General features: G+C 36.7%; 1 protein-coding gene across 1 annotated transcript in view; it reads right to left on the reverse strand.

The window, feature by feature from the left end:
- The window catches only part of IPO5 (importin 5), a 45,175-nt gene that overhangs the window by 24,810 nt on the left and 7,528 nt on the right, over positions 1-12,837 (reverse strand). Inside the window, exons 3-9 of the mRNA XM_030960113.1 lie at positions 9,561-9,753; positions 8,991-9,093; positions 8,664-8,760; positions 7,538-7,642; positions 4,211-4,333; positions 4,004-4,124; positions 481-568 (exon numbers count right to left, since the gene is read on the reverse strand). Coding sequence (XP_030815973.1) covers positions 481-568; positions 4,004-4,124; positions 4,211-4,333; positions 7,538-7,642; positions 8,664-8,760; positions 8,991-9,093; positions 9,561-9,753 — 830 coding nt within the window. The remainder of the gene's footprint in view (positions 1-480; positions 569-4,003; positions 4,125-4,210; positions 4,334-7,537; positions 7,643-8,663; positions 8,761-8,990; positions 9,094-9,560; positions 9,754-12,837) is intronic.

Genomic DNA, 12,837 nt, shown 5'->3' on the forward strand with positions numbered 1-12,837 from the left:
TTCCAAAGTCATCTTTTTTTGAAAACACCACATTTTCAAGGGCGTAGATACAGCAAAATACAAAGACATTGGTTGTGGGTAATTAAACAGGTCAATATGCTTCAACATGGCTTCAGCTAACTTCAGGATTAGCCTTCAATTTAGAGGATTAAGAGGCACTGACTTCTGAACTGAGTAATATAAATGACAGAAAAAAAAAAAGCTGAAGGCTTCAAAAAGCTACAACAGTACAAAACAGCAAACATGGGGACATGCAACTTGTCTAATTACAGCAAACATGAAAACTGAAATAATTTACTTCCTTGCTGAACACTGCTTAAGTAACCTACAAATAAACTGCTCATGACTGAAAGAACAAAATTACAATAGTTATTTGAATAAAGAAAAAGTAATGCACTACAGGCATTTGCATTCTGCACTTTACATGTGCCTTTGGCCACAGCCTTGATAAAACATTGAAACAACTGGTTTCATAATTACCTGTCAAAATCATCATCTGCAAGCTCATCTGCATTTGCCCAATCTTCATCTTCTTCCAAGTCAACCATCATTGCTAACATCTGAGGAACTGAAAATAAACAGTTTTAACCTCAGTCTGATCTCTCAAAATAGATTCTCAAATAAAAAGTATCAATTTCAAGTTTTCTTGTTTCAAAAATTTTTGAAGAAAACCAGCTTTTCTTCCAGTAGCAGAAGGTCAGTTCTGTCAAACTGCATCAGCCAATAATCCAGAACTGATTGCCACAGAAGTATTTCCAGAACATTCAAACCGACAGTAAAAAAATCTTGTGTATAACTTACCAAGACTCAATTTTTTTTCAAAGATCATGACAATTATAAAAAGCAAATTCCTTAATAAAGGCTATATTCTTGAAAGAGTTAAAAACAGTATTATATGCCTTAAGAACTCTGATATACTTCCTCAATTTTACTGAAACTCTGACATCATCCTTTGAACATTTATTAATGAAAGAGACTATTAACTAAGAAAGAATACTACTGAACCCTTAGTTTTAACATAATAAATTTTGTTATTTGTTGTCTATTTATACAGCGGCTGCTTAGCATAAAGCTTTTCTCTTACAATGAAGCCAGGGTTTAGAACTTGAGATTTCCTTTTTCCCACCTAATGCAAAATTTTTCTTTTGTAGAATGAACATATCTTGCATATTATAATCCCCCAGTTTTCTTCTTCTACCTCTGCAGACTGTCCATTCTTCTCATTCTAAGTCTTTATAGAGACTATTACACAATCTCTATCACAGCATTAAACTACTATGCAATAAGCATCAGCTATTCTTACCAATTCTCACAGGAGGAAAAAGCACAGTGGTTTGTCTGCTCTAAGTCTACCAGCTGCTGTGCCCCTTCAGAAGCACAAGGGGTGAAAAGTCTACCTTGCACTTCCAGAGCAAAGTAAGGGGCTCTTAAGCACTTCTCTACTCTGTACTACACACCAATCATTCAGAGCAGTTGTTTGAATTAAGTATCATTTATGCAACAAAGTCTCACTTTGACCTGGAAACAAAAGGTTTCAGTCAAACACTCAACCTTTGACCTTTAACAATATTTTTAGCACAGCCTACCACACATCTTGAAGACAGCTACCACAGGTAACTGCCCTTTACAGCAACCTACCTGAAAAACTAGTAGGCATCTAGTAACTGCTCATGTTGCTAATGAGATTTACTGGAACTGATCAAGTATACTGCAACTGCTGAATTTCATAATACACCTACACAATTGTAATCTAATACACAGACAACACCCTAAGCAAACTCACCACCACAGATGAGAAACCTCTGGTCAACTTATGACAGAAAAAAATATTGCTCACTGAGAGCATTGTAGAGCAAGTATCAAAAAAGATCAAATTATGGATTAATTTGCTTGATGTGGGTAGGTATTTTCAGATAGAAAATATCCTATGGCTACAAAAACCTCCAGAGGGCTCTTATGTACTATCAAGATAACAGACACTATGGTCCCTCTGGCATGATGCCCACATGTCAGTTTTATATACATTGATTAGACCTCAAAAACCACCAAATTACTGCAGTCCAGAAGATTTTCAGACACAGACACACATAAGTACACAGATGACAAACATGGATTGTGGAATATGGAAGACAAACATAATCTAACATAATGCTCTGTGGCTCCAAAAAGTCATGTCAGTGTTTGCTGCTACTAACAAACAAGGTTGAGAACACACTCATCCAACGTGCTCTGGCCATTATTATATCTAGAACCTACAATTTCTTGTTTCTTCTTGATGTTTTGCGTGAATGTGGCTGCTAGTAAGTGTAATTCCACAAAGAGTTTTTTAAAAAATGTAGAGCTTGCATAGAAATTTCAACATTGTCCCAACAAGCCCTCAAAATTTAATTACTGCTAATATATAGACTTTACAAACAAGTTAAGCTTGAGCCCACTAAGCCTGCTTCTTATCAGAGCAATAAAACTCTGCAATCCTGTGAGCTCAGGAAGGAAATTCTTAATCCAAGTGGATTCCTGAGCAGCTAACTGGCACACAGGACACACACTCCTAAACCAGCAGTGTGCTCAGTAACAGCAGCACAAGATGACAATTTTGCCCAAGTCCCAGTTCTAGTCATGGGTATCAAGTGATCTAGCAACTTCTCAGTTGAATGAAAACAGAAAGCCTTTTAAACTAAGATACAAAGCCAAGGCAAAAGTAGTGCTTTTTTGCTACCTTTTTATCATGCCCTGAACACAACTGCTTTACCAGTTCTGCAAAATAAATGTCTTTCTCCTTAATGGTATATTAATAATAAGACTACTTTTATGATGAATTGCAAATAAGAAGCATTTCTTTCCCATATGGTGCTTTATCTTAATAGAAGTGTTTCATTCCTAAACAGCAACTAGCAACCCAAAATAACAGGAATACATCCTAAAGAGGTAAGAGGTACTTCTCTCTTGAACAAATAAGAAGCATGTAATGATGTGGGGTCATCAAGTGTCAAGTGTTAATAATTCCAACAAGCTAGAGGATGGAGTAAAAACAGAGTGTTCTGAAAATTTACAGATTCCAAAATATGTTCTAAAGAACCTCTTCTTTAAAAAACTATTCTACTAGCAAACAAAACTTCTCATCAATGTTTTTAACACTTAAGCCAAGCAGATCCAGTTTGCAACATCTTCCAACAAAGTTTCATAATTTTAGTGACATCTATACAACTTTCCTCATGCTGAGGACACAGAAAATTTGTAGTATTTTTGAGTGGAGCACACAGCAAAAGTTACTTTTATGCTAGTTTAAGAAAACAACAAGAATTTAGACAAACACAAGTCTGACAGGGAGGGAAAAGCAGGCTACACTGCTGTGCCAGGGCCCTAATCTAGTCAAAGAAAAGGTTTAAAAGGCAAAGAAACACCAGTGCAAGCAGCACTGATGCTGGAGCTGCCCAAAAGACATTTATTTTTAGCATTTCAAATAATAATGCATGATTTTAAAAGTGCCTCTTCAAAGACTTTACCATCCGCATGTTAAATAGACTAATTAGATTATGTATTTATACCAGCATCTTATTTTTTAATTCACAGCTTTAACTCACCACTGATGCTCAACATGCATCCTGAATTCCTTCAGTCTTGACTTGCCAGCCCCACATGTAACTGGCCTACATAACAAACTCCAAATGTAGAACTTCACGACTAAATGCTGGTTTTTTGCTACAGTAAAATTTTCCAAAGCCAGCTGAAAAGCATGCAAGTAGAGTTTTCCTTGGAAACATCTAATAAGAGCCCACTGTATTTTTATTCAAAATTTTTGGGGCTGCATAGGCACAAATTAATTTATGAAGAGTCATAATAGGAAGGGGGTTATTCCGTTAGGTAACACTGAATTGAGTTTTCTTAAGTTATGAGCACCAGCAAACTCTCAGTTAGATATGGTTTTGCCACTGACCAACAGCAAAGTCAACTTAATACTGTAAAAGAAGACTGTTTCAACAAAGAAAATGGGGAAAATACTTACTGGCTTGTGCAATAATATTTGTATGCCTCCTCAGCATAGCAGCAGCAGTTTCTGACAAGGCCACAATTACTTCAAGTGCCAACTGACGCTGCATGTTACTGAGACTGGCATCTGCACACAACTACAATCCAAAAGATTAGAGCAAATAGTTAGAACAGAGGTTTTGGGGTGGAAAAAGTGATTCTTAAAAAACATTCCTAGCTTTACCTTCAGAGTTAGCTGCAAAGTAGCTTCTAAATGTGGTCGTAAATACTTGGGGACAGAATCTGCAATTTCTACAAGGGATTTCAGAACAGAATCATCATTTTGGTAGCAGGAATCATTTAGAGCCTATAGAAAGATAAGATGAAGATAAGATTAAACAAAAACAAACAACATTATGAAGAGGACCAGTGTTATAGAAGAAATTTCATTAATTGTATTTTTGTTTCGCTGAACAGTCTCATTTAGTATTAGTAGCTAAGCAGCCAAAGCCTGAGGCCACAAGAACTGACCAGAGTAAACTTTTTGTTAAAACTAATGCTTCTAACAATGAACTAGCTGATTCCAGCAGATACAAGCTGAATGAAGAAGATAAGAATCAAGCAGACAATTCCAAGAGAATGAAGTAACTTCATCAGAAGATCAGTCCTGCAACAGTGAAAAAACCAGTGAGAAATCAAGAGACCACCAACCAGAAGTAAGTGGCTGGGGACTGGGCCATCAGCAACACATGTACAATTGAGAGACATGAATTGGGGTAGGGGTCCCTCTCTGGAGGCACCAGCTCAAGCTGTAACCTGAGAACTAACAGAATACAATTAATCAGAAGCCTTCACTCCAACTTTCAGCAGGATCCCAGAGTCAGACCCTGCTATGGTGACCTGTGTGCATAAACCCATAACAGGATACTATGCAGCATCCAAAAACTACAAGTTTTCTACTATTAAGTTATGCCTCACAATGTTCAGTTCTAACAGTGCAGACAATCAGAAAGAATTAAGGTCACACATCAGAGGCTCCAACATGCAAAAACACTGGGTTCTGACAACTTTAAAATCCATTGAAAAGGAAGTAACTTGGCCTGAAAGAAGGAAAATGAGCCTAACTTCCCTTTTGCCTGTTCCGTGAGAAAAGTTTTGAATAGTTTATGCTTATAAACACCAGGAACCACAAGATTAAAGAGGTTTTTTCCAGACATCCCTCCAGAGCCACCAAATTAAAGCAGACCTTTCAGCTTTCAGTCACAGACATGGAAAACAGAGAAAGAAATCAAGCTTTTTGCAACTATCTTTCCTAACCCATATCCACAATCTGAAAAGTAATTTAAAACTTACTTTTAACTGATCAGGGTGATATTTTAGTGCCAAACCAGAGCACTGTTACTCAACGGTGTTAGAATTCAGAAGGAAACAAAGCTCCAAAGAAAAAAGTCTTTACACTCATTTCTGAGATTTTGAAAGGAATTTTCATTAGCAAAGTATTTTATGTCTTCCTAATGTTCAAACATTTTTTGAACTGAGAAACTAAATAATTTTTAATATTTAAGTCTATAATTCAACATTTTTGTTAATGGCACTTATATAACCCACACTTTCAAAACAGAAGCATCATCTTCTAGCACCAGAAATGTTGGGGAAAAATCCGGAAAAAAAAAATCTGTCACGGTTAAAGCCTTTTGGTCTAATAGCTACAACACCCTCTGAATCTCTCAAAGGACAATGTAATATTTACTGGAATTTTCTGCAAAACTGTATTTAATATTAACTTCAACTGTGACAGTTTTTTAAAGAATGGTTTTCTGAAGAAAGCAGCTCAAAGTGAAAAGTGAGGCCTAAAAGGCAAAAATACTTTTCTATAGTATCAAACAATGTCCAAGAAGTCAGTGAAGTTCTATCTGCTTTTACCTCCCTTTGCAACAGAAAGCCTTGGGTAAAAGTTTCAACTGTCAGTTTTGAAAGTCCAACTTCCAGCATAACCATTATAGATCTTGTACTGAAAGAACTGATATGCCAAGTCAGAATTTTATTTTTAGCTTTTTTACCGCGTCAGTGTTTCAACAAAATTAATTTCAACAGCAACAAAAAAAGCATCCAACTGTCTCCAAAGGTCACTCACCACTATTCTAACACATTCCTATTTATAAACTCGGATCTTCATATCCATCTTGTGTTACCACAGCCTGAAAATCTAGTTCTTCTTGCAGTAAGTATTTAAAAAGACAGATTTCATAGCACAGCTCTGCACTTTGTATTAGCAAAAAAGAAAGCTTGGAAATGTGAGCCAAGTGCGTGTGTTGTTCCAGTGTCTAAATAGTGTAAGAGTAGCATTGAAAGTTATAGCACACAGAGTGGGCTATTAGCCCAAAATCTCAAACCCACACGCTATTTAAGAGCCACACATCAAGACAAATGGCAAGACCACCCCAAACCCTGCCTCACTCCCACTTACACTGTAGTACTGTGTAGCCAAGGTCCTCTCAGGCAGTTACAACTTTTAAACAACAAATGTTATTGACAAAGGCAGGTACAGGGACTAACTACCAAATAAAGACTTCAATATCAAAAAACTTATACACACTACAGCCCATTTTCAAGTTCAGATGATTTGGATAAATTCCTCTCAGCTGGCATTTAAGATCAAGCAGAATTTCATCAGTTGCAGATGCCAGTAGATTTGGCAAAATTTTTCTTCAGCTTGCTACAAAGCACACGCAGTTTACACCTCACACTGTCAACAAGAACCTGCTGTTCTGACTGTACTGAGAAGTCTGTCTTTAATGTAAATTTAGCCTAATTTAAAATCACCAGAAGTTCACTTCCTGCATTATCATGGGTACTTAGTGCTTCCACTGTTTCTTGATATAGAAAGGGAAGTGTACTGTGAATTTTTCATCCTTCAGTCAAGCCATTTCTGTCTCTGGTTTAGTTTACAATAGGCTTCTCTGCAAATGTAGATAACCTTACACTAGAACTTCAACTTCTGCTCAAATTCATCCATCCAAGAGATCTAATCCAGCCTCAGAAATTACATGAAGCTTAAAATGGCATTTTATTTACAATTTCCTAATTTATCAGACAATAAAGATCATTTCTACAGACTTTTGCTCTCAGTCTGAGCATCTATGTTCAGAATAATTCGATGCTTTCCTTTAAACTGAAGAGATACAGGATATCACAAGTCCATGAATTCCCCAATTACAGATTACTTCAAATCTCAGGGTAGCCCATATTTGTATTTCAATATCATAGTTAATTTAAAAGCTGTATGATTTTGACCTATATACCTTACAAAGAATTTTAACTCATTTATCTCTGTAACACTGTGTAAGTTGATCAGCACTGAGCTATTTTCCTTAAAACCCTATCAAATATCCTCTATTTGCAAAATTCCTTATTAGTCTCCACTTCATCTTGCTGGCAACTGCTGTCTGGCTAAAGGGTCAGTTAAATCAGGTCTCAGTAAAAATTCATGGATTCGCAGACCAATAACTTACATTTGTATATAGTCAATACCAGTAATGGCAGAGTAAGAGTAACTTGTTTGGTTTCTTACCTGCAAGATTCCAGGTAGCAAGTCTGCAAAATGTTTAAGAAGGGGAGCATTGAGCTCATTAGCAAGCACAAATGCAGCTGCAGCTCTAGCAGACAAAGTCTTGATCTAAAAGACATGATTGAAGAAATAAATGTGGGAAACTAGTACTGACACATGCCTCTGTTAGTTTTAACATGGGATTTTAAATTTTACTTCAAATTAAGGTAAAGTGATAATGAAGGCCTTCAGCATCTACATTGTCTACAAGAAGTTTATCATATGAGGTGGCAAGTAGTCCCTAGTTTTGCTTTTTGTTTTGGTGGTTTTCATTTAATGAAAGAAAAGAGGGAAAAATCCTATTGTTTTCAACTTCTATCAAAACTTCAAATGTGCATGCAAGTGTCAGTCTCATTTTTCAAGAAGTGTGAGCTAAGAGTTTAAGACATTCCTCTTTAAAGGCATGACTTGTGGTACTTTAGAAAATGTTATTCAGTCGACTTTCAAAGGTCAGAAAAAGTAATCCTTGGGGGAGCAGCAAACTGAACCCATACAGCACAGCAGGGTTTCCTATCCTTGCCCAGCATTTTCCATAACAAGAGAAACATTTTCAAAGTACAATTCTCTGCACAAATCAATTAATCTGAAGCCTTCCAGAAAAGCAAGGCTTGCTTACACACCATTAGAGCAAAACATGCACAAACAGTTCAAGGAGTTGTTGCATATTCAGAATTTTGAGACATACCATGTACCATCTATATACAGATACTGTATGTAGAAAGATGACAGACTCACACTGTTAAACACAAAGGCCAGAAAGAGAATTTAACATGGAGCTTCTGATCCCTCAATGCTGCTGGCTAAAACGCCATCTGCCTGGGGCCACTGCAACTGGGTTTCTCCAAGCATAACTAGGGAAGAATCTGGGCCTAAACAATGCAGATATGAGCAGCCATTCAGCTTTAGGGCCACAAAAGGGTCTGAGCCTTTGGTTTGCAGCAGGCACAGTCAAAACTCTGTATGTGCATCATTTTCAGGTAATGCAATTCTCTGGTTGAAATCTATGGTTTAACCTTTATGTTTGAGACTACTGCACTGAGTTTCTATGCACAGAATATACTAAAATCCCCAAAGAACATAAAGGTCTTACTGAGGGATGTTCCTGATCTTGCATACACTGAACCAGCATTCTCTTAATGACATCCAAATAGTGCTGCTGTTGATTCCCAAAAATCCCAGGAAAATTCCTAAGGATAAGACCAAAACATTAATAAAAATTGACAAAAGTTAAGGTTAAACTAGTATTTCAAACTTATCAATTGTTTAAGTTACAGATTGTAACTGTATACATTTGAGTTAAGTAAGCCACAATACAAGAAAATAAATTAAATAAATATGATTGCTAGTTAATTACATTGTGACAGTTTTTCTTTCATTTTCAGACATGATTAAGCTATCCTACAAAAATGTAGCTTACCAGAAAATATGTAGAGCAGCCTCACGCAGTCCCACATTCTGAGAGCTGACAGAGTCAAATAAGAATTTCAGAACTTCTGGCCACTGGTTGTTGCCATCTTCATCTACATTAAACACAACAAAGTTTTAGGATAAGCAAACTTCAGAATGGTGAGATATCAGTGGGGCAGGAAAACCAGTCATCACTGACTCCCTGATCTGAAGACGTGCCTAAGTCACAATGTAAAATATTGTGAAATGTTTAATCTAAAAACACTCCATAACAGAAGGTGATCTCTGTTTACTGCTATATGGCAACACTCAAAAAAAGAAACTGATGCAATGCTCAGCATAATTCATGACAATTTACACAAAACTGGATTTATACAATCTCACCTAAACTTGAGCAATTTAAAAAGCAGAGTTTAAGAATCTTATTTTCATCTGGTCAAGGATAGTGTAAACAAACATTAGGTTCTATTATAAGCCATGGAATTAGTTAGCACATCATGTGCAAAAGTCTAAGCAGAGATACAAATACTATCAATACATAAACATTTTACTACAGTATCAACTTATATAAATAAAGTACCTATTAAATTCCTGGCCAATTCAGCGACTATGTCACATATTTTCTTCCTCATAGTGGACTGCCCTTCTAACTGGATAAAGAGTAGCAATTCACTCTTGACTGACGTCTGATCCTCAGGTGACAGAGCTGGATAAACTTCTTCAAATGCAGATGACAACAGGCGGCGCAGAAGGACAGCTGCCATTTGCCGAGCCTGTTAGGGAGAAGTGTGTGTGTGTGTTAAAGTGTTTGACATGATCATCATGCTCCTAACAAGGGAACATCCACATCATGCTCCCACATGACACTTCCCTTGTGTAGACTTCTTTGGTGAATAGAATACCTCTCAAGCTACAGATGACAATTATGATAGTGAAAAAAACCATAGTAAAGAATCATCACCTTACAACCATGTTTCTGACAATTACAGCCCTTCAAAGAAATAATGACAGTACTGAGGTATTCAGGTTTTTTCTATAGCTGAACCTCAGAAAGTGGCAAGTTAAGAACTTAGCTGTGCTATTGAAAGATCTTTAAAGCATGAATTCTTTCTATTTTAAATGGCCTAATGAAGTCATTATCATCCAGACAGGTTCTTCTGGTGAAAAGTGACTTATTGGGGCAATTTTGTCAGATAATTAACCTGTAAACCCTCCTTCACATTCTCAAACAACTAAACCCAAATCCAGGTCAAAACAAAGCTTTCAGTGTTTTGCAGGCTTATGATGAAACTTTTTTCTTTAAACTTGACCTTACGCATAGGAACCTCAAAATCACATATTACAATCTTGTATCTTGTATGCGTACACCTATTTTACAACAGTATCACTACTATATCCATGTTCATTTACAATTGTACAAGAACTAGAAGCAAAAAATACAATAATTCAAAATTAATAGAGCAACACATCCAGTAAAGGCAAAAAGACACATGAAGCTCTCTGAATAACTTACTAGAATGTTCACCAACTGGTGTGTAAGGACACACAGTAATTAAAAATCACCATCCAAACTTCTAAAGTTTAACACACGTAACAAAACCTTAGGTGTGCTAAATTCTCACAAAAAATAATCCAAACTCAATTTTTTCCTAAGATATTCTTATTTAATGTGCACATGAATGACAAACAGTTTCATTTATAAGCCTTTGAAATTCAAAACTCTCCAATGAGCAGCAAAAGTAATCAATTCCGATTTCTCAGTAATGTTACTATTACATAACCTATAGATGGGAAACACAAACTGCGGCAAAGTGTCAACTTCTAACACACCCTGTAAATATCAGGTATTTCTAAAACAGCACCCAAGATACTACTCTTATGTTCTGCAGTCTCCAGACTCACTGTGTCTTTTTATAATCCACCCAGCTCTCTTCTGTACAGCTAAAGAGTACTGCACACAAAGTGTCTCCGTACCAGCAGAAGGAAAGGACTAGAACTGGACCCAGTTCTTTATCATTCCATATCTCCTCCTCACCATCTCCAGTGGGGACTAAGGGCACCACATATGTAGGATTAGCTCTTCCCTAGCACATGTAAGGAAGGCAGCAGGTGAACAGTCACAGTGCCCACCTGTGCTGTAGTTCCCATCAAAAGCCAAGATTCTCTAGCAATACTGTCATAGGGGAATGTGAGTTCAGAAGGATGTTCTTCCTCCACTGCCTAACAATGTGTCCAAAAACTTTCATGGTACCAAAATATAATGATATTTTTCTTTCTCCCATCCTGTGGAGCACCAATACTGGGAAAGATTAAATTTTTCCTCATTAGGATGGTAAACTTACATAGAAGTGCCTTGAGTGGGGAGCACGTTCAGTGGGACTAAACAGGGCACAAACTCTGGTGTTGTCTTCCCTTACTCAAGGCATCATGTTTCAGTGAGGATTTCCTGACACCTGATAATGACTGAACTCGCATTATATTATGTTCTTTCATGAAGTACTAACAGGTGGACAGACAGGGAACAGAGGTGAATACATGCTTTATGAAAACAAGGATAAGAATTTCCAACTCTGAAGAATTTAAAATATTACAAGACTGATAAACAGCCTGATTGCAAAGTAAAAACACAAGTAGTAAGGCATGCAGAAAGACACAAGACCAGCACTACACGAATTATCTCCTGGTTATAGTTACTAGCTTAAGAAAAAAACAATCTCCAAAATCCCCAAAGCAAGTTCAAGTGCTTTAAGGAATGACAAATGAGTTACTGACTTCTAATAATAAAAATGGCATATTTTCCTCAGCAGATACTTACTAATATAGGAAAACTATTACTGTCAATTTAATTATTACAAACATGGCTGAATTAATGGCACTTCCAGGGCTCTTTCCCCTACTCTAAGAAAGAATATATGTATTTTTCACACACCACAAAGGTTCTTTTATGTTTAAGTATTTCAAAATATGTACTTAAACATAAAGCATTTTAATATTCTGCAATTTAGTAGCAATAGCTTTTAATGAGGAGAGGAACAATATAAAGCATACATCCCCAAAGAAGGAATTGCAGTTACCAATGAAGCATAAAGAGAGCACATTTTTTCCCAGCATTGGGTCTTCTGCATGTCTAAATTACTGAGATGCTCACATACAACTAAAGTGTTAAAGTTATATTAATATAAGTAGTCATATTAAAAAGTAGTCATAATACTAAAATTTCAACATACTGCTTCTGATTAGTAGAATTTATAGTGTGTTAAAAATGTTTTAGTATTTTAGGAGTGAGGGAAATAAAGCATAAGAAGAAAATTAAATCAATTTGCTGAGCAGGACAGCAGCAGAATTATGACAGCAATCTGGGATGCCATGCTCTCAACTGATATTCAAAGCATCCACATAACCCTACATATTTTATAAGAAAAAGTCTGACTATCTTGTGTAGCACTGTCACACTGAATTTTACTTCTGTTTTATTGTTCAAGTTCTCAAGGAGGAAAACATGCAGGGATGGAAGTAAAGAACATTTAGCACATAGTTCAAAGATGGACTTGTCATTCAGAGATCTAGTCCTATGTGGAATTCAAAGCACAGAGTGCCCAAGATCCACAGACAACCCAAAGGCAGAACTGTGGTACATCCTTGGGCTGCCTTCCTTCCCAAAGGCTAAACAGGGAGCTGTCCACAACAGCGATCTTCAAACTGAGAAATGCTTCCCTTCATGTGACAATAGCGGCAGAGATTTGGGAGAGGTCAGGGCCCTCCAAGAAGGCTGTGAGTACAACAGAAACAGTTTTACAGAGCATTTGTTATATTACTAGTCATCTGTAAACTAGGAACAATCAAAACCTGCCAATCCA

This window comes from Camarhynchus parvulus, chromosome 1 (genome assembly GCF_901933205.1).
Source record: "Camarhynchus parvulus chromosome 1, STF_HiC, whole genome shotgun sequence".
Taxonomy (NCBI): Eukaryota; Metazoa; Chordata; class Aves; order Passeriformes; family Thraupidae; genus Camarhynchus; species Camarhynchus parvulus.